Source organism: Electrona antarctica, assembly GCF_951216825.1.
Source record: "Electrona antarctica genome assembly, chromosome: 21".
NCBI lineage: Eukaryota > Metazoa > Chordata > Actinopteri > Myctophiformes > Myctophidae > Electrona > Electrona antarctica.
In genome coordinates, this window is record NC_136802.1 from 38,433,686 (window position 1) to 38,455,960 (window position 22,275).

The following is a 22,275-nucleotide window of genomic DNA, read 5'->3' on the forward strand; positions in this document are numbered from 1 at the left end:
CAGTACAAAAGTATTGGCATCGATAATGTGCTTAACTCATTTAGGCCTGAGGCCAATTCTAAAAACGCCTTCTAAATCCCGACCTAAGTTTTCTGAAGAACGTCAAATATTTATTCAAAAGACTAAGTCGCCATTGGTTTCTACAGACCATAAATGAAGCCTGTTTTGCAGCGATTTCAAATCCGCCATCTTTCTATATCGGTTCCAAATGCAAACAGAAATTATTGCTATTGGCTGCAACCGCAGCGAGGGTGGGTCTTCATTCAGTAGAACCACTAGACCACCCTAGAAACATACTCTACTTTATCATTCACTTTAACCCATTTTGACCTGAGATCAGATTCTAAAAATGTCTTCTACATCCTGACAGTTTTCTGAAAAAGCTATGTTTCTATGTCAGTGGTTCTTCGATTTTTCAAAAATAGCAGACCTACAAGCTTGTAGCGCGCCACTCGGTGGCGCGCTATGAGCTTGTAGATCTGCTATTTTTCAATAGCTAAAGCATAACATAATGCTTACACCAAAAGGGTTCCAACCCAAAATGGGTTAAAATGAGTGGGACCAAATTTTACTAAACGCATTATGCTGATGATTTTTTTTAAAGGGTTTATGAGAAGGTAAGGTAATAAGGTAATAAAATCAAGTATAAAGTTTAGTTCCCTCCAAAACCTCATTGACCCATATTGAGATTATAATGTCATGCGACCGGTAGAGTTGATAGGAGAAGGATATCAAACGGAACACAACCACCCTAAAGACTAATCATTGTGTATATTCCTGCACTATACCTGCATCCAGTGATCTTGGTACATAGAAATTGATCTATTGAAGATTCTGACTTTCAAATGTACATCATTTTTGTTTTGATTGTATTGCTGTATTGTTGTATTGTGCTTTCTGCTTTGGCAATGTAAACGTATGTTTTCTCATGCCAATAAAGCCCTTTGAATTTAATTGAATTGAATTGAATTGAGAAGGTGAAATAGCGACATCTGCTGGGTCATTAACGGGAACAGCAGGCAGTTTCATGACCCTTTCATTTCTTTGTACAACAGTAGTTTTCAAACAGGTCCGTGGATCAAATGCAGAATAAATAATGCACCTTGATATGAAACATTTTGAAAACTATAACACTGTTGATGGGCAAAAAACACAAAAAGCGTCATAGATAATACATTAATTATCAAGTTAATTAATGATCAATTGATGTACTTACGGGACCTCCCGGGCCGCCTCCATAGCCTGGTGTGCCGGAGTCCCCGCCCTCGCCCTTCCTTCCATGGCCACCAGGGGCCCCGTCGGCCCCGGGGCGTCCTTGTGCTCCTCCCCCCGCTCTGCCTCCACCGCCCGCACAGTCACAGTCACCAAGCTCTCCTGGAGAAGGATGGAGGGGAGGGGAGGAGAGGAGAGGAGAAGAGGGGAGGGGAGGGGAGGGGAGGGGAGGGGAGGGGAGGAGAGGAGAGGAGAGGAGAGGAGAGGAGAGGAGAGGAGAGGAGAGGAGAGGAGAGGAGGCCAGAAGGTTTGTTTGAGCTCACGCGTTACGAGCTTGTTTATGTTTTTTCCAGCATGCAACCAAGTGTAAGCCATTACGACGCCATGAATGCATTATTGTCGACAAAATCAACTGTAGATTTAGGCGACTAAAATCATGATATTTAGTCGACTAAAACTATAATAAAACGAAAACTAAAACATTAATCAAAAGACTATAACTAAAAAACTAAATCAAAATGCGGCGTCAAACTGAACACACCTTTGTGTCCCGCGTAGCCGTTGCTCCCTGGAGGCCCTCTGCCACCCGGTAGACCGGGCTGTCCTGGAGAAGCTACCGAGGGGTAGTCACCCCTGCCACCTGCAAGAACACACACAGTTAGAATGTCCCCATATACAGTAGATGTATGTTACAGTACGAGCGAGAAAAACGAGACGAGGAACGTCCGGTTTCAGGCCGTGGGCCGGGGTGGGGTGGGTTGGGTCGGGGGTGCCGAACAGGACCCGGCCCCGGACCCCCGCGCTGGAAGAACGGGCGCCCCGCGTTAGGGCATTAAGCAACTAGTCGACTAGTTTATTAGTCGACTAGTAAATCCACTAGTCGACCTTGTTGGTACTAGTTGACTAGTTGATAAGAAAAAAAAAAAGTTTATTTTTTGTATTATTTATTTTTTTCCCGATTTTGTAGGCCTCAAGATCAGGTAGATTATAGTTATAGTCACCATGTACACAGGTTTTCAATGTACAAATATTTATATAAAAAAAAAAAGGTTTATTGTTTTAATTTATTTTTTACATAATAGGTAGTTAAACCGAATAGTAAACTAGGCAACTAGTCAACTAGTAAAAATGACTAGAAGTGAATGCCCTACCCCGCGTTCGGTTTTTCTCACTTTTACCGGTTTCTCGCTTTTACTGTAACATACACACCATGTTCAGTTGTAAGTTGTAAGTTTGGTGAGATATAGCTGATCAGCATAAAGCAGTGGTTCTCGAAGTGGAGACCCACAGGGGGTCCTTTGAGGGAGTTCCAGGGGGGTCCCCCAGATAAATGAGAGTTAGGAAGGGGTTGCGCGCGCTTATCCGACACGCCAAAAGGTTCCGACATGCGGAAATCACCCGTCGCTCCCGACATGCGTTGGTCCGACATGCATTGCGTCGTGCTTGCGGTTAAGGTTAGGTTAGGGTTTGGGTTGTTGGTCTAATGACTGTCGGACCTTTGGTGTGTCGGAACTAAATCCTGTATCCGTTAGGAAGCAAATGGACCCTTTTGGGTCTGTAAATCAGAGAGTGTACAATTGGAACCAAATGGACCCCCAATTTGTACACTCTCAGAGTTAAATGAATGTTGATTTTTCAAAATAAATTGGGGTCCCAGAGATAGAAATGCCATTAAATGGGGGGTCCTTGGTCCTTGAAATGAAAATGGTTGAGAATCACTGCTAGAACCGTAACATTCTTATCTTATTGGGAACCCTGGTGTTTCTTGTAAAATGGGGGGTCCGCTAGTCTGGGTTCCAGCCTGATTCGCTGCGTTCCGCTGATCTGAAATGTCACTTCGCAACGCAGTCTGGACAGAGGCCGCTTGACTCGAATTTCTCTAACGTCACCTGTTACGTAGCGACGTTGGTGCTGATTTTCAGACCCGCGGAATGCAGCAAATCAGGCTGAACCCCAGGCTAGGGGTCCGCAGGCTACTAAGTGTAAATTTGGGGACCCTCGAAATGAAAAGGTCTGAGAACGACTGGCATAACGGAAAAGACCACCAGTACACATGACACACACACACACACATACAGTCAATATTATTATCATGTACTCGCACAGCAGAATACATTAATCGTTGCTTTTCCTCAATTCTAGAAAAGGTGTCGGCACAAAACCACTGACTGTAATGCTAATGACTGTAATGGATGCACGTGGGCATCATCGTTTATTTCATCGTTTATGCACAGTTTGCACACTCGCCATTTTGGAAAGGACTTGGGCCCCTTCCCTATAGTTCCTTCACAGGTGTTACCGATGATACTAATGAAGGCTCTGTTCCATTCTGGTCAAACAGAGTCAGGGTGCTGCTATTGTGTCATGTTGGCTCACTGGTAACACTCTGCTACACCAGTGGGTCTCAAAGTGTCCTTGAGTGGGTTCCAAATGGCCCCATATGGGTGTGTAACTCTGAGACCCCCTTTCCACCGGTTGGTACTGGTTCAGTTATTTTTTGTTCTTAGTCGTCCATGAGCCAGAGCTCCAAAATTGGTGGGAAAAACTAGACCTATATTAAATTGTTTATAGGATCAATACAAGTAAATTAATTAATACATGATAACCCTTCCACAGTAGTAGCTTTTTCATATTTTCGATTATTTTGCATATTTTCCTACATAATGACTCATTTGCATATTTAAAAATGTAAAATGTGTAATACAATAAATCATTGTGTTCGTGTAAGTACTCAACTTTGGAAGTTTCATGGTGATAACAATCTAATATAGGTATGGTTTTGCCCACTCAATTCATAATTAACGTTCCAATTTTGGAACTCTGGCTCATGGACTAAAAAACAAAAAGAACTGAACCGGTTCCCATTGGGAACCAACCGGTGGAAAAGGGGCCTTGTACAAATGGTTCCATTTGTACAAATGGTTCCATTTGTACACTCTCAGGCCCCTTTTTCCACCAGGGTTGAACCAGTTCAGAGTGTTTCCACTGAAAAAATGACTTGGTTAAGAACCCTAAAGGTTCAGAACTGGAACAAAAAAATGTCCGCCGGTTCCATGAAAGCACCAGAACAAAAAGTTATGGGGGTTCTTGAAATTAAAAAAAGTTTGAGAACCACTGCACACTAAATGGAACAGAGCCTTAATTTGTATCATCGGTAACACCTGTGAAGGAAGTAAGGAAGCAGCCCCGGAAGTAGGAGGAGGTATTCTATGTGCATATAGCCCATTAAATGTACGTATAGTATTAAATGTACATTATCCCATTTTGGGCGGGAACCCCTTTTGGTGTTAGCACTATGTTATGCTTTAGCTATTGAAAAATAGCAGATCTACAAGCTCGTAGCGCGCCACCGAGTGGCGCGCTACGAGCTTGTAGGTCTGCTATTTTGTTTTAATCGAAGAACGACTGACATAGAAACATAGCTTTTTCAGAAAACTGTCAGGATGTAGAAGACATTTTTAGAATCTGATGTCAGGTCAAAATCGGAGCAACAGCCAGTGGTGTCGCACACGACCAGCTCAGTGTCACTGTGTGAGAGCAATGTTAGCTCATGCTGCCTGGTCAGTGCCACTGTCCAGTGGTGGAAAGTATCCAAGTACATTTACTCAAGTACAATACATTGTCAAGTACAAGATTTGTTTAATTGGCTTTTAAGTAAAACATTTGAGTACTTTTCCCACCACTGCCACTGTCACAAAGTGTTAAAACAACGAGAGGGAATATCATTGCGACACACACACACGCACGCACACGCGCGCGCGCACACACACAACGCGCACACACACAACGCGCACACACAACTCTTAGGCCTCACTCAGACCTTTACTGCATTGCTGTATGCTTGTTGGATGAATGTTGTGTAGTGTCATGGCCGCCCCAATGCATTTCCAATGGGAGTCACGTGGTTTGACACAACATTTGTGTTGTATGAGGGGGAGGGGCGCAGTCGAAACACAGCCGAAAGCCATACAACAGCTTGGTAGTCCAAAATGTGGACTACAAACCATGTGACTTCCATTGGAAATGCATTGGGGCGGCCATGACAATACACACCATTCATCCAACAAGCATACAGCAATGCAGTAAAGGTCTGAGTGAGGCCTTAGAGAATAATGTCAGGCTCAGTTCATAAGCTTGAAGCTTGCACTTTGCTATGAGTTGGGGAAGTGGTGCCATCTTGTGGCCAGATTGTGAGAAAAGCAGCTTGGAGCAGAATTCCTCCAGTTAAACCGTGAGCTTATGAGGAGGCTGCACTCTTCTCAGCTATACTTACCAGTACCCTGGAAACAGTCGTGAACTGGAAAAGAGTGCTTTGAGAGTTAGGTTTGTTTCATTATTGTTCTTTTTTTATTTGTTTTTTTGTATTCAGTCTCTGGATGTTAACTTCAGATGGGGGGCAGGCTAAATATCGCCATATTTGGCTGCCTCCTGGATACCTGTGTGTGATTGGCCCCTGGTGAATGACCCCCTACTGATGACGAGGCAGGGGTCAAAGCCTTCACCATTCAGAACGGGGACAGTGCAGACAGTCACTTTAAGTTCCCATGTCTGTCTGTCTGTCTGTCTGTCTGTCTGTCTGTCTGTCTGTCTGTCTGTCTGTCTGTCTTTTTACATAGTCCAGTCCAGTTTCCATCACTGCCCATCCAGTCTTTGTCCCTTTCTTTCCTAGTCACATTAGGCTAGTCTATCCTTGTAGGAATGGACCTTTACTGTCTTAGAATCTAGATAATGCTGCGTAACAAGACGTATTAGTGATGAACATACCTGAGGCTCCCTGTGGCCCTGGCGCTCCGGGGCCTCCGGGGAGACCCGAAGACCCTGATAGGCCCGGAGCACCGTAGGTCGGACGACCTGGGCCTCCTCTCTCTCCCTTCGGACCCGGGGTGCCGGGAAACCCGGGCCTACCAGAATGAACTGGAGAGGAGAGGAGAGGAGAGGAGAGGAGAGGAGAGGAGAGGAGAGGAGAGGAGAGGAGAGGAGAGGAGAGGAGAGGAGAGGGGGTGATTAGGATTGACTCATGTATGGATGAGTTAGCGTATATTAGGGCATTCACTTCTAGTCATTTTTACTAGTTGACTAGTTGCCTAGTTTACTAGTCGACTAGTTGTTTAACCACCCATTATGTAAAAAAAAAACGCTTTTTTATTTTGGAAATAAATATGTGTACATTTAAAAACTGTGTACATTGGTGACTATAACTATAATCTACCTGATATTGAGGCCTACAAAATCGGGGAAAAAATAAAGATAAAAAAAATAAACCTTTTTTTTTTTTTTCTTATCAACTAGTCAACTAGTACCAGCAAGGTTGACTAGTGGATTTACTAGTCGACTAGTAAACTAGTCGACTAGTTGCTTAATGCCCTAGCGTATATACTGTATATATAGGCCTACTGTATGTAACTATGTATATATATATTATATTATTATACCTTACTGTCATGCATTTGTATGTGTAGTATTTGTATGTGCTGGTGTGTAGCATGTGAATGTAGAGGACAGGTGTGTACAGGACAGGTGTGTAGCAGGACAGGTGTGTAGCATGTGAATGTAGAGGACAGGTGTGTACAGGACAGGTGTGTAGCAGGACAGGTGTGTAGCAGGACAGGTGTGTACAGGACAGGTGTGTAGCAGGACAGGTGTGTAGCAGGACAGGTGTGTAGCAGGACAGGTGTGTAGCATGTGAATGTAGAGGACAGGTGTGTACAGGACAGGTGTGTAGCAGGACAGGTGTGTAGCATGTGAATGTAGAGGACAGGTGTGTACAGGACAGGTGTGTAGCAGGACAGGTGTGTAGCAGGACAGGTGTGTACAGGACAGGTGTGTAGCAGGACAGGTGTGTAGCAGGACAGGTGTGTAGCAGGACAGGTGTGTAGCAGGACAGGTGTGTACAGGACAGGTGTGTAGCAGGACAGGTGTGTACAGGACAGGTGTGTAGCAGGACAGGTGTGTAGCAGGACAGGTGTGTACAGGACAGGTGTGTAGCAGGACAGGTGTGTGGCAGGACAGGTGTGTAGCAGGACAGGTGTGTGGCAGGACAGGTGTGTAGCAGGACAGGTGTGTAGCATGTGAATGTAGAGGACAGGTGTGTACAGGACAGGTGTGTAGCAGGACAGGTGTGTGGCAGGACAGGTGTGTAGCAGGACAGGTGTGTGGCAGGACAGGTGTGTAGCAGGACAGGTGTGTGGCAGGACAGGTGTGTAGCAGGACAGGTGTGTGGCAGGACAGGTGTGTAGCAGGACAGGTGTGTGGCAGGACAGGTGTGTAGCAGGACAGGTGTGTAGCAGGACAGGTGTGTACAGGACAGGTGTGTAGCAGGACAGGTGTGTAGCAGGACAGGTGTGTAGCAGGACAGGTGTGTAGAGGACAGGTGTGTAGCAGGACAGGTGTGTAGAGGACAGGTGTGTAGCAGGACAGGTGTGTAGCAGGACAGGTGTGTAGCAGGACAGGTGTGTAGCAGGACAGGTGTGTAGCAGGACAGGTGTGTAGAGGACAGGTGTGTAGCAGGACAGGTGTGTAGCATGTGAATGCACCGCTGGGTATCTCACCTGGTCCAAAGTCCAAAGATCTTCCTGGTGGTCCTGGTAGACCGGGGTAGCCTGCGTCGCCGAGATAGCCGGGGGACCCGTCACGGCCGCTGTCTCCCGGTGAACCTGCACACAGACCAGGGTTTTAGGGAGGTAAGAATAAATCTATCGCGACTAGCGACTGGACCGCCGTCTAACACAGGATCTTTTTTTCATAATTAGACGGGATGATTTAGATGATTTAGAACGTTTTAAGATTTTCGTTGTCGTCCGCTAAACAGGCAGGGAACATTTTCGATGACGTGTCACTGTTGTGCAACACCGAGGATTGGGCGACAAGCGCTCCTAGGCTGTGGAGCGATGCGACCGGTTTTGATATCATTAATCTCCGTCCTATTTATCAATCTCCGTCTCGGGCAACTTGACCGTGAACTTGAACTTGACGGTGATCTCCGTCTGGGGCCCTTAAACTGTTAAAACCGGCCACTTTAAACCATTATTTTTATACTTTTTTTAAAGCAAACATTTTTAACACCAATCTTTGCTCCTGGGGGTCTGTGGAACAAAATGTTCTGATGTTAGGGGGCATTTTAGTCAAAACATTTTTGTTGTTGACAAAATTGTCATCATAGCTTAGCTAAAAAAAAGCGAAAAATCTACGACATCAACACCGGTGTGTTTTACCTTGCACCGTAGCTCCTAGTCCCGAACCGTACACGGTTGGTCCGGGTGCACCTTGTTCACCTTGTTCTCCCTGTCACGCACACGCACACGCACACGCGCACACACACACACACACACACACACACACACACACATCAGTGTACACACACATCAAGAGTAGGACTACACACATTTTCTAGATCAGCTATTGTATAATCCACTATAAAGACATCAGCACCACCTGCTGGCGATCTTGGAGTATTGCAAGTGAACAACAAACCATAAGTCTCAACCACTGTACCGTCAGGTTAAAAATGACCCTCGTGGCTTACCTTAGGTCCTGCTCTATAGGCGGGTTGCCCGGGGAAACCTGGGTCTCCCACGAATCCCTGATTGAAAAAGAAGTAAACAAGAAATGATGACATAGTGATATTTGTCAGGTGAAAGAAGCTGTCTCCGTCGTGTTCTTGTCTCCGATGTGTTCTCCCTCCCATATTAGTATGATTATTATTTTAGTAACGTGTATGTTTGTGTGTGTGTCACAACCTCGCACCTCGCGGCCGTTGTTTGCGTTCGTTTCCGACGTTCTGTGCGACGTGCGTGGTTCAATGACTGTGTTTCGTTGTGGCTTTCCTGCTGTCCAGCTCATAACATTAGCAGCTGTTTTTCGCTTTGAAGCTGCGGTGGTAAAGCCTGCTCGCTGTGGTGCGGAAATCAGCCCTTTCGCAGTGTGTGTGTGTGTGGCATAGCTTAGGAGGCGGGCAATCATACTACACTCCCATTGGCTTAGGCAGTGTGTGTGGCAGCCAATCAGGACTAGGCATTCAGTATGACTAGGGGAGGGCACAAAAAATCCCGAGATTCCTCGCGAGGCACCGTGGAAGCATGAGCGTGCGTCACAGAGCACATGTCCGGGTCTGATAAGTCCCGGAAAAGATGCGCTGCGATTGGCCAGTAGTCACTTGAGTGGCAGCGTGACGTAGTGTGTCGTCCACTCTTCCAGCGTACATTCTTCCGCCCCTCCCGTCAACACACATGGCTCCAACGAACTGCAGCAGCCAATGAGGCATCTATATTTTTAATATCTATGGTGACTATATGACTAGGTAGTCTACATTTCATGAGCTTTCATTAGTCAGGTTTCACCTGACGAAAACGATGCATTAACCCATTTAGGCCTGACGTCGAAATTTAAAAAAAATGTTTTCTAAATCATGACAATTTTCTGAAAGATTTGAGGCACATTTTAACGATTTTTCAAAAATAGCAGACCTACAAGTTCATAGCGCGCCACTCGGTGGCGCGCTATGAGCTTGTAGATCTGCTATTTTTCAATAGCTAAATTATAACATAATGTATGTAACCACCAAAAGGGGTTCCCGCTCAAAATGGGTTAAAGGTACATTCAGTGATTTCACTTAATTCAACTATCACTTATTTTGTCTTATTTTTTGGATAATCCTCCCTACTATAAAGTGTGCTGACCATATAAGGAGTTCCTCCCTGTCCCCAGTGAGCCCCTGGGGTCAAAAAACCCCTAGTTTCGGTTTGGGCTTTGGGTGGCAAAGCTTTCATCCAATCAGGATGAGAGGTGCCTTCCTCCAATCATGATCGAGTGGGGCGGGCCTTGGTGCACATGCTGTAGAGCTGTAGAGCGTGTGCATGTGCACATCTTGTTACCGGGTGGACCGGGTTTCTTTCCAAATCACCCAAATCACTGAATGCTCCTTTAATGCAAACACAACATTATAACGTGGTGTATGTAGATGCCATGTGAAGTGGAACTTACACAGTACTAGTACACACACACTATCATGAATTGTGTTGGTCGAAAGTCAGCAATACTATAAATGTGTGCTTCATGATGTGATCATTTAGGATCATTACCTGATGGCCAGGAGAGCCGGGCGGGCCGTCGAAACCAGGAGCACCCTGTCAGGAAGAAGCACATGCACAATATAATAAACCAAAGAAGAAGAAGAAGAAGAAGAAGAAGAAGAAGAAGAAGAAGAAGAAGAACCAGGTGCAATCGGAACATACGAGATCACAGAAGAAGAAATAGAGTCATACCAATGTAGGAAATAGACGCAGAAACAGGCTTAATGGGTTAAAACTCAGACAGACAGACAGACAGACAGACAGACAGACAGACAGACAGACAGACAGACAGACAGACAGAATTTCCCCTCAAAGTGCTTCGTTAGCAGTATTATTCCCACAGGGCCTGGTGAAAGACTGAGGGGAAAGTTCTGATTGTTCACATAAATATATAAAGGTGGTGAATAGGCGGTGAGGAGATGTCTGAGGCACTCTGGACAAAGGACATATATAGGAAAGGTATAGATATCTCCTAATGGTGATTCCAGAAACAAAGGCAAACTGTAATATTCTTACCCGCCCCCCGGGGTATCCAGGAATGCCTTTCTCTCCATATTCACCTGGGTAGGCAAAAGCTCCCTGGTGGAAAGAAATACAATGTTGGGTAGGAGAAACTTTGAGCAGGCTTTGTTCAAGACAAGCTTACGTGGCTTACCTTAACCCATTAACCCATTTTGGGGCGGGAACCCCTTTTGGTGTTAGCATTATGATATGCTTTAGCTATTGAAAAATAGCAGATCTACAAGCTCATAGCGCGCCACCGAGTGGCGCGCTACGAGCTTGTAGGTCTGCTATTTTTGAAAAATCGAAGAACGACTGACATAGAAACATAGCTTTTTCAGAAAACTGTCAGGATGTAGAAGACATTTTTAGAATCTGATCTCAGGTCAAAATGGGTTAAGAGCTGAGGCCGGTTCTAAAAACTTCACCGGTAGCGCTTAATGTCATGTCCCCCCCCCCCCTCCCGCTCACCCCTGGACGTCCCCAAGACCAAGTACTGTAAGGTTTGTACTTATTTCGCTGCCCCCCAACCCTGTGGAATATGCACTCCCCCAATACCAGCAGAGAAGCTCCCAACCTCCAACCCTTCAGAACCGCTCTCAAAACCCACCGCTACAAAATGGCTTTCACCAGCTAACGGTACTTAGAAAAGTGCTATATACATTTGAGATACTACTACTACGTACTTAGAAAACTACTACTACTACTACTACTACTGTGATGTCAATTGTACTGAAAATCCCCAGGGTTCACTGGCCCCAATTGCCTGCTTTATGATCTTTGTAGAAAATGTTTAAGACACCCTTCCTCTTCTCATGGTCGAAATACAAAGCTGTTTTGTTTTTGTCCCCCTCAGCAATATTGTAAATACTTTCGTTTCTTGATTGTTGTTTTTTTGTTGTCTTTTTCTTTTGTCTGTTTTTTTCTTTTGTCTGCCCACTCTTTCTTCTTTTTCTCCTTCTGAAATGTACACTCTGAAGCGATATTGCCCTTTGCCCCTGTTAAGTGTTGACCTGATGCCATATGTAGTCCTGAAGAAAACAAGGACACAGAGACACTGGAGATGGAGTCACTTGGAGGGGGGAGGGAGGGAAGAGGGGTGAAACAAAAAAATCCTGGGAACTGCACTTGTGTCCTATGTACGCATAGAAATGCTGTTTTTGTACGGCTTTTTCCAAATAAAATAAATATTATTAAAAAAAAAAAAAAATCCCCAGGGTGAAGTCACAAAGACAAATAGAGAGAACTGTGGTGTGCAAGTGGAGTTTGAATCTACACATCATGTTATTATCATCATGTTGAGCCCAAAACGTGGGTTCGAGCCTCGTACCTGACCGTCACCTATAATGCAAGAGTTAGTGTGATACATAAATCAATGCTAAGCGTCATTTTATCCCTGCTCATAAGACTCTATCTAAAAAATGATAATGAGCAACAACACTTACAGGTAGGCCGGGTCTTCCGGGGTGCCCACGATATCCCTGAGGGCCAGTGTCTCCCTGAGGAAGAGAGGATGGGAGAGAGAGAGAGAGAGAGAGAGGGAAAGATCAAGTGTGTGAGAGAGAGAAAGATGGCAAGAGAGCATAGACAATCTCTGCTCTTGAAGATAGAATAATATCCATCTATCTGTCAACATATCTATCTAACACAGGGGTTCTCAAACCGTGGGTCGTGACCCCTCGGGGGGTCGCCAAATTATTTTAGGGGGTCCCCAAATTATTAAAAAAAAAAAATCACTTTTTTTCAAAAATAGCAGACCTACAAGCTCGTAGCGCGCCACTCGGTGGCGCGCTATGAGCTTGTAGATCTGCTATTTTTCAATAGCTAAATTATAACAATGCTTAAAACACCAAAAGGGGTTCCCGCCCAAAATGGTTTAAGGTTATTGTAGCAGTCAATTTATATTGGGGGTCGGGAGGGGGCGGGGCGGGGGTCCCGAGACGTTGCCAAAGCATTTCCGGGGGTCCCCGGCCAAAAACGTTGAGAACCCCTGCTCTTGAAGATAGAATATCCATCGATCTGTCAACATATCTATCTGACTATTAACACATCTTGAAAGAGAATGACGAGAAATGAATACAAATAAACCTAGATATTGCACTGATGCAGATAGGCTATGATCTTTATATAAGGAACAGGAGTCCGCACGAATGCTTACAGTAAAGCCCAAACCACACCAATGCAACTAGTCGTAACACCTTGCAACTGAACAGTTTTAAGGTCAACCGCACCAAAGCAACTCCATTGGGGATAATGGTTGCAAGTAGTTGCATTAAGTGGCAGCGGTGGCCGAACGGATAGCGGAGCGGTCTTGATACCGGAAGGTCGCCAGTTCGAATCAGCGGTCCGACACGTTCAAATTACCACCGCTGAAGTGCCCTTGAACAAGGCATTGAACCACTACGATGAAATGTGTTCTATGAGCAGGGCCTGGCTGGAAACAAGTTCTTAGCCCAGATACCCTGGGTAAATATAGTAATCATTTAATTTCATTTCAGCATGGGGATTCATTGGTGCGGTTTGGGCTTAAGACGGTAACATTTCTATCTACTCACTGTAGGTCTCAGATGTGGCCCAAAAATATACTAAAAAGAGATGCCAATGAGATCATAATGTCTGCCCATTAGATTATATGAGAGATATGTTTTGCAAAGTTTATATTTTGGCCTGTGGGTGGCGCCTGAGGACAAGTCAGTGGGGCCACTCAGGTTGTTTCTTCGTCCATATGCAGCATCAATGCACTCAGAAACCTTCAAAGCCACTGGAACGTTTGGCCCGAGGGTGGTGGCACTAAGACTAAGGCTAGAAGATGGGTCATGGGGTCACCAAAATCAGAAGGTTTCATTCTCGCTCTTAAAAGGACCACTTCACCACTTTTCAACATCTCTTCATATAATTGGTCCTCACTAATGTTCATGATGAAACACCACAATTTATTTCTACTCGGTCTGTGTCTCATAGGAGGGAGTGAGGACCAATTATATGAAGATAAGTTGAAAAGTGGTGAAGTGGTCCTTTAAGATTCTTGGTAATCTATTCATTAGCCATTACGTGTTGCTCTATCGTGTGTAATTGAACATTCTTGCCTATAGAGCGTTGCAGTCCCGCCCCCTTTCATGACGACGCCAGGCCCAGGAAATAATCCCCAATGCATTTTTCCCATAGACATTTCGAAACGTGTTTATTTAAAGACCTTATAAGCGTCGTACAAAGCCAACTCTTGTCGTGACAAATCATGACAACAAACACAATATTTTGGACCAAACAAATAATTACAAAGAAGAAAAACAACAAAAAAAAGTGTTGTAACCTGCCGTTTTTTTTCTACTTTCTAATTCTTTGTTTGGCCCAAAACACTGTGTTTATTGTCATGATTTGTCACGACAAGAGTTGGCTTTGTCCGCGGCGTAAACGTCTTTAAATAAATAACTTTCTGAAAAGTCTATGAGGAAAATGAACGGGGATTTATTTTCTGGGTCTCTCGAGGGGGGGTGGCGGGGCTGCGACGCTCTATAATGGTTAGAGGAAAAGGCATTAGGTCACCAAACTCAGTAGGGGTCATCTTCAGCTCATGAAGGGGCACGTCAAATTCCAGAAATGAAATCGGCGAGTTGTCCACATGCTACCCCTGTAACGACTCACAGTGCCTATTAGCAAGGTCCGATATAGCTCGTAGATCGGCAAGAACCTTGAAGACTATTCTTCAATAACTTAACTATATGACCCCCAAAAATGCGAGTTATTGTTTTGTGCCACATCTTTAAAATGTTGGACCACCTCCAAATAGACAAGGCCTCACGCCTGTGATCTGTGGCGCCGCCCCCAAGGGGAGCTCGGACCCACTGTCATAATTATGGACTGTTGCAGAACTCTCTTTCTAATCTTGGCTATGAGATATGATCATTACCGCATGACTATGTTGAAGCTTGTTTGCAGTGGTGTAAAAGTAACTAAATACATTTACCCAAGTACTATACTTTAGTAGTTTTGAAATGGGCTATTTTGCACGAGTACTTTTTTATTCAAGTACATTTTGAATTCCGTTACTTTTACTTGTAACAGAGCATTTCTACATTGCAGTATTGATACTTTTACTTAAAGGGGCATTCCACTAATTTTCAACATTTTACTATGTCATTAATATACCTTAGAGCTGTTGTGTGTAAATAATAAAAAAAGTCCCCCCATTCTGTGTTTCCTAGAACTAGAGGTCTGAAAAAAATCATTAACATGGTGAAACACATCTTGATGACATCATCAAGATGCGTTTCTTTTTTTCATAATTACAGTTCTAGGAAACGCAGAATGGGGGGACTTTTTTATTATTTCCACACAACAGCTCTAAGGTATATTAATGACATAGTAAAATGTTGAAAATGGGTGGTTTTCCCCTTTAAGTAAAAAAATAAAAGTACTTTTTCCACAACTGCCAGTTTTGGGGCAGTCACCATAATCAACATACCAGTCCAGTCCAGTAAACGGTGTCATTGTGGGGATTGAGCCTGTGACTTTTGCATTACAGGACGAACCTGTGCTCCTTTGTCTCCTTTGGGAAAGCCAACAAACTCCACGATGCCATTGATCATTGGCTGGCCGGGGTCGCCGGGCGAGCCTGCGTCGCCCTGCATAAATAACGGTAACCAATAGGGAGAGAGAGCTGTTTACTACGGAACGGAGGGGGGGAGGGGGTGGGGCAAGTGGGCGGAGTCGAGGAGGAGGAGGAGGAGGCAGACGAAGTGGCGCGTGGATGGTTAAAACCACAGGAAGCTTAAAATGTGTTTCCGCTTTGTGCGAAAGATAAGAGGTGAAAATGGGGGTCTGCTTTTCGGAGGACAAAACTTCAGTGCTGCGTAGTAACCCCACGGAGGAAATGATGGAGGCTGGGGGAACCTTGGGGGTTTCTTTGGCGGGCCCCTCTCTCGACCCATTGAGCTGTGCGGCTGGCTGTCCCGCGTCCATTATTCCACTGGCGTCCCCCAAATCCGGGACGGTAACTCTTACGTGACTCTATATGTGAGAGTGGTTGGATGAGGCCACAGACAGACAGACAGGGCTGTGGACTCCCCCACCTCACCAGCTAACCCTGGGGTCTCCCCAGCTCTCCAAACCAAGACCCTTCTTCCCCCCCTCACTGTCTGCGAGAGGGTTGCTGCAATCACTGCTCCTTTACCACGGTACCGTGGCTTATTTCACACACTTCTCCTGTGAGTGTGCGTGTGTGCGCGTGTGTGTGTGTGTGTGTGTGTGTGTGTGTGTGTGTGTGTGTGTGTGTGTTTGTTTGTTGTAGGGCACTATAGACTAAACTCCTGACGTCACTCGTTCATCCCCTGGGTCGCGGAAGTCACTTCTCTATGGAGAATAACATTTAACATAATATCATCTTAGAATCGTCTCACATAAGACTTGTGGTCCAAAAATAAACAAACTCTCTCTGCGATATTGTCATATTTCATACAGTCCGTTTCTAGCAAAAATGTAACTAATTCGGTAGCAGTAACATTAGAGTTTTCTCGCCGTCGGTTGATTCTTCATATCCATACGAGTCATTGTTTATTTTTGGAACACAGTTCTTATTTGATGCGGTATAAAATAAAATAAAGTCCATGGGAATTTGGAATGGGGGGAAAACACGACCCAGGTACGTAGGATGTGTAAATGACATCAGACTTCAGTGCTCTATGGCCATGGCCATGACCTCTTATTAGTCCAATTACACACTGATCCAAACTGTGTCCTTGTGTTTCCCCGTGGCATAAAGACCAAGACGTATTCTTCTTGAATGTGTCTGATCGTAGCCAACGTTCCGCTCTGTATGTACTGTATGTCAGATGTACGTTTAATATGTGTGTGTAATGTTTATGTGTGTGTTGCTTGTGACCCGTTGCTTCCCCTCTGGTTCCTGCTGTGTTACCTTATCTCCTTTGTAGATGGTGAGAACTTGCCCGCCTATTAGCGAGCCGGGGGTACCCACGCTCGTGGGCCCACCTGGTCCAGGCGGACCCACGTCACCCTAGAGTCCAGAATACATACAACGCACCATTAGCCAATCAGACGAGAGGGATTTAGAATCAGGAAGAAGGTATAGGAAGTACAGTCGGAGAGATGGAGGGGAGAGGAGAGGAGAGGAGAGGAGAGGAGAGGAGAGGAGAGGAGAGGAGAGGAGAGGAGAGGAGAGGAGAGGAGAGGAGAGGAGAGGAGAGGAGAGGAGAGGAGAGGACTTCACAAGTCCAAAATGGCGGACCCAAACCCTAATTTGTTACAAGACCCAATTGGTTCCCGAGATTCATTCAAATGACCGACCCGAACCCGGATGGACCCATGAAAGTTGAGGTAATTGTACTTTGCTTGAGTATTTACCATTTCCAATACTTTCACTTCTACTCCACTCCATCTCGGATCCAAATATTCTAATTTTACTACATTCATGTGAAAACTACTAGTTACGTCATAGATTTTGATTATTATTACAAAACATATACTAACCACTCCAGCCCTACATACATTTCGGCCATTAGAAAATAGCCGATCTACAAGCTCACAATGCGTCGTGATTGGGAGCTTGTGCTTAGTTATCTCTACACTGCAGTATTAGTACTTTTTAATTAAGTAACATGTGAGAACTTTTTTCCACCACTAATTAAATTGCCTGTTTTCACCTCGATGAAGACGGAATTACATGATTGCACGCTCCACTTTGACTCCATGGAGGTATAGTTTGATGCGCTCTCCAAGTCTCCGCACTGACAGCGTGTGCAGCTCAACTTTGTCTGTCCCCCCCCCCCCCCCTCCCCCCCCTATATTGCGTGGCAGTAATCTGATCCCAGGTCAGTCTGATCATCATCAGGCCTCACTCAGACCTTTAAAACATTGATGCATGCTTGTTGTATGAATGTTGTGAGTGTCATGGCCGCCCCAATGTATTTCCAATAGAAGTCACATGGTTTGTAGTCAAACCATGTGACTCCCATTGGAAATGCATTGGGGCAAGCTGTGTCACACCCTTTGTATACAACAAGCATACAGCAATCTGTTGTGACCGTGTGAGTGAGGCCTCAGATTTCGGGTCCTGTCGGGTAGTTTTTTGGTTCCGGTAGACAGGGTGAAGACCTCGAGATTATAGAGCAGATTGAGAGGAGAGGAGAGACTGAAGTTGAGTATGAAAAGAACTTAGTAGGGGGGGGAGAGAGAGAGAGCGAGAGAGAGAGAGAGAGAGAGCGAGAGAGAGAGAGAGAGAGAGAGAGAGCGCGCTCTGGGCTACTTTATCTTTTGTTCCTCAACAATTTTGAGGCCAGTTGTTTTCTGGCCTTAACAGATGTCAACAAATTGGAACAGGAATCTTGTAAAATGATCAAAACAGAATTGTACCTCAACAGGCTCAACAGTGAATCTAGCTGTTTCCACATTCAACCATGACCAATTAGTAGTAGTATCGTGGTTCAAAGGTTTGGTTTGCGCATACAGTTGGAGGCCATCGATATTGTCCTTTTCTTTTTGCTGAGGTTTGCGTGATCTGCGCAAAAGGGGCGGGAACCCCTTTTGGTGTTTTAAACATTATGTTATAATTTAGCTATTGAAAAATAGCAGATCTACAAGCTCATAGCGCGCCACCGAGTGGCGCGCTACGAGCTTGTAGGTCTGCTATTTTTGAAAAATCGTGAAAATATTTATTTCAGAAAACTGGAGGATTTAGAAGGATTTTTTTAAATCAAACCATTCAGGCCTAAATGGGTCAAATGATAAGGGACAATATCGGTGGCACCCAACTGTATACAACATGCATGCAGTGGGAGGAAGACGACACTTTCCTTTGACTGTTAGTACTCCTGTCTGATTGGTGGAATGAGAACGGAATGAGAATGGGTTTGTGGAGGTAAGAAGGGGAGGGAGTATGGCAGTGAAAACTACAATTCCCAAAATGCACCACCACCACCACCACCACCACCACCACCAAACGCCCAAAATTGGGTCACCACCGGAGGGAAATTAAGCACCACAGGAAGTATAGGAGCAAGTGATTCCAGCACCCAATCACAGTCCACCGAATGCCCTCCGAAGTGGCAGCTCAGAGATTTGACGTGAAATGTAATTAAACTGCATTTGTAATTGTTGGGAGTTTGTTGGATATACAATGTACTTGTAGTCTGTATATGTAGGTACGGTATGCATGCTGAACCAATGATTATTTATTATTTATTATTATTATTTCATTTTGTCATTTTGTGTTCATTTTAATCTCAATATTTAAATATGGTTTATTTGAAGTGACCCCGTGTGGATGAGGGAAGGGTTTCCTTCCAAAAATGTTGTGCATACATTTTGAGGGCTAATATGACCTCTACATCTCTGAGCTGTCACACAGCAGTTAAGGAAACAGTTGGATGTGTAATGCCACTGGCCAAATCACAAACATGTTTTTAAAACCATTAAAAAAAAAAAAAGATCAAATTGGAAGGAGTATGGGTATCTAGGCATTTACAGAGTCAAATGCATTCACATCCACTCTTGACGTTTTCAGAAAACTTTAATTAAATTTTGAATTTGAAATGGAAAAAAATTCCACAAAAAAGTCATTCCGAAACGCAAAAATTTGGACAATGCAGGAATTGGAACCTTTAGATTCAATTCCAAATTAGAACGATGTTGTTGTTGTGACCGGAGCCTGGTGGCATAACATTTCACGTAAAAGAACAAAACCAGCCTTAATTGGTATAAAAACACGGTGATGTTGTTTTTTTGGTTTTTTTTATCATACAGGGAAACAGATGCAACAAACATTTAGTTGTGTATTGAGGTAGATGTGTCAATTTGAGGTAGGGATGGAGAGAAAGAGGGGTGGGGGGGGGGGACGGAGGGATAAGGGGGAGGGAGAGGGTCAGGGGGGGGAGGGAGAGGGTCAGGGGGGGGACGAACGAGGAGGAGGGATGGACGGAAGACTGACAGGCAACCATCACCAAGCATGTTTCATTCACACCATTATGTCCAAACATGCTGTTTGCAGATTCGCACACATGCACGCACCGTCGCACACATGCACGCACCGTCGCACACATGCACGCACCGTCGCATACATGCTCGCACACACACTTGCTTGAGCTTATTTGGGGTGAAGATGCACACACACACACACACACGCATGCACAGCACACTCACATTTCGCATGTGTACCGTAGGTGTACATTTATTGGTTCAACACGCGCACATGCACGCGAGCACGCACGCGAGCACGCACGCACGCACGCACGCACGCACGCACGCACGCACGCACGCACGCACGCACGCACGCACAGGAATCCAGCTAGAATACCCTAAGCCTGCTGTTGGGGTGTAAAGATAAAGTTTCCACGTGTCTCCCTCGGTGTGGAAAAGGACAGAGAAACATTGCAGAGTCATCAGAATTATTGGGCATTCATGTCAAAGAATTCATTGTTTTTCATCAATTAGTAACAACAACAACAACAAGAGATAGTCAATACAACTTGGCAAATGCACCAAAGAATGAGCTGATGAATGAATGAATGAATGAATGAATGAATGAATGAATGAATGAATGAATGAATGAATGAATGAATGAATGAATGAATGAATGAATGAAACAAAACTCAAGCACTGGAGAATATCACATAGGACCCTGTTTCCACTGAAAATGAGTTGGTGCAGAACCCTAAAGTTGGTCCAAAACACCAAGGGTCCAAGAATCTACCAGCTCTATAGAACCAAAGTTATTTTGCTATCTATCTATACCATAGACTTTCCAGCAAAATAACTTTGGTTCTATAGAGCTGAAGACACTTTTGCAAGCACGTGTAAAAGAGACCAGAGAGCCTAGTTTGTGCTTTGTCGCACAACTGTGTCGCTCAACAAAGGTAGCCGATCTGCAAGTTCACAATGTGTTGCATCGGTGCCATGATGTGAGCTTGTAGATTGGCTATTTTTTTACAACAGACTATAAACCAGGCTTTACTCTGATAGTACAAATACAGCTGACTTGTCTGTTTCCACTGAGTCTGGGGAGGTTTACATGCCTTGTGCATTATTTGCGCCGCAAGTGTTTTTTGAATTTCATGCATCATTTTTTTTTTTTTTCGGGAATATTTTTGATCTTTTCATTCACACTTTCAAAACGCACACGAATGCAATGATAGCAATAGTTTGACAATAAACTCCCAATAAAATGTCGAGTGTCATAAACATTACATCTCAATTATAGGTGTCAAGTCTCTGCAGGTTGATTTTCATGTCATGCTGAGATGAACGGAAAACACCGACTTCCTTGAAGGAAAAAAAAACTACGCTATGCTTTGGAAAATGGTTGACTTTAATGCCAAGGATACAGCAATCCTGTTGGTGGATCACTTTTCTTTTGTTCCCGATCCGATTCCGATCATTTGATACCGTTTTTTCCCGATCCGATATATTTCTATTTTTATAGAACACTTATGTGATATCACAATAGTACAATATTCAAAATCACAGACAATATCCAGTATAATATCGTGATATGGATATTCATACTAGGGATGTCCCAATCACGTTTTATTTATTTTTGCTCCCGATCCGATACCGATCATTTGAAAATGATGACGTGATCGGCCACAATGTCAGATCACACGATCGGATTGGGACAACACTGTATGTACGACAGTGTTGCATTGTAAACGGAAAAAGAAAAATGAAAAAAAAAAAAAAAAAACGTTTAAATAAAATGAATTATCCTTAGCGCTAGCTAGATGAACAACGTGTTGTTTGGCAGAGCAATATATAGACAGAAGACGAAGGCGATTTCACCATCTCTGTTAAATGGCGACAAGATCAGATGAGCCTCCCCAGACTGTGGGTTCAGAGTGGCGTTAGCGCCAGGCTAGCGTTCATGTGCCTCTTTTTGACAGTACGGTGCCTACCTTGTCTCCTCTCTCTCCTTCATATCCGTCACTGCGGCTCCCCTAGAGGACAAAGACGGTTAGCGGTAGCACGTGCAGTCGACACCACTCCTACCGGCAGCGCCAGTACCAGTGGTTGATTTGGACAGCACATTTTTATTCGGGTTTTAGTCATAGTTTTTTGAATAGAATTCCATTTAGTTTTAGTCGTATTTTAGTAAATCAGAAATGTTTTAGTCGACTAAATATCACAAGATTTTAGTCGACGGAGATGAGTCGTCCTCATCTCCGCTAGTCCCTCCTTAATGTCAGTCTACTTTTTATTTGTTGACTAAATCGTCAGTATATTTAGTCTTAGTTTTAAGTCATCATAGCTTAGTTTTTATTTAGTTTGTCAGTTTTCGTCATGGTTTTAGTCGTCAAATCAACACTGTAAAAAACATATTACTTATTGTCGATGTTGGGCAGAAACCTTGTATGTCTCCGTTTTTAAACTTTGTAATGTTAGTGTTTAACCAATGAAGAGCCTGTGGAGCCATTGAAAAACAGGTTATTTTTTACATCCATTTCTGAAAAGTAACTGGTTTCTACCCAACATCGATGATATACACACATAC

General features: G+C 44.3%; 1 protein-coding gene across 2 annotated transcripts in view; it reads right to left on the reverse strand.

Annotated features, from left to right (window-relative positions):
* The window catches only part of col4a6 (collagen, type IV, alpha 6), a 200,112-nt gene that overhangs the window by 36,705 nt on the left and 141,132 nt on the right, over positions 1 to 22,275 (reverse strand). The window contains exons 12-23 of one of the 2 annotated variants that reach the window (XM_079491000.1): positions 21,680 to 21,721; positions 16,693 to 16,791; positions 12,227 to 12,280; positions 10,797 to 10,859; positions 10,290 to 10,334; positions 8,735 to 8,791; positions 8,424 to 8,493; positions 7,761 to 7,865; positions 5,977 to 6,126; positions 5,486 to 5,509; positions 1,754 to 1,852; positions 1,217 to 1,374 (exon numbers count right to left, since the gene is read on the reverse strand). In XM_079491000.1, coding sequence (XP_079347126.1) covers positions 1,217 to 1,374; positions 1,754 to 1,852; positions 5,486 to 5,509; positions 5,977 to 6,126; positions 7,761 to 7,865; positions 8,424 to 8,493; positions 8,735 to 8,791; positions 10,290 to 10,334; positions 10,797 to 10,859; positions 12,227 to 12,280; positions 16,693 to 16,791; positions 21,680 to 21,721 — 966 coding nt within the window. The remainder of the gene's footprint in view (positions 1 to 1,216; positions 1,375 to 1,753; positions 1,853 to 5,485; positions 5,510 to 5,976; positions 6,127 to 7,760; positions 7,866 to 8,423; positions 8,494 to 8,734; positions 8,792 to 10,289; positions 10,335 to 10,796; positions 10,860 to 12,226; positions 12,281 to 16,692; positions 16,792 to 21,679; positions 21,722 to 22,275) is intronic. The other variant, XM_079491001.1, reaches the window with a different exon arrangement.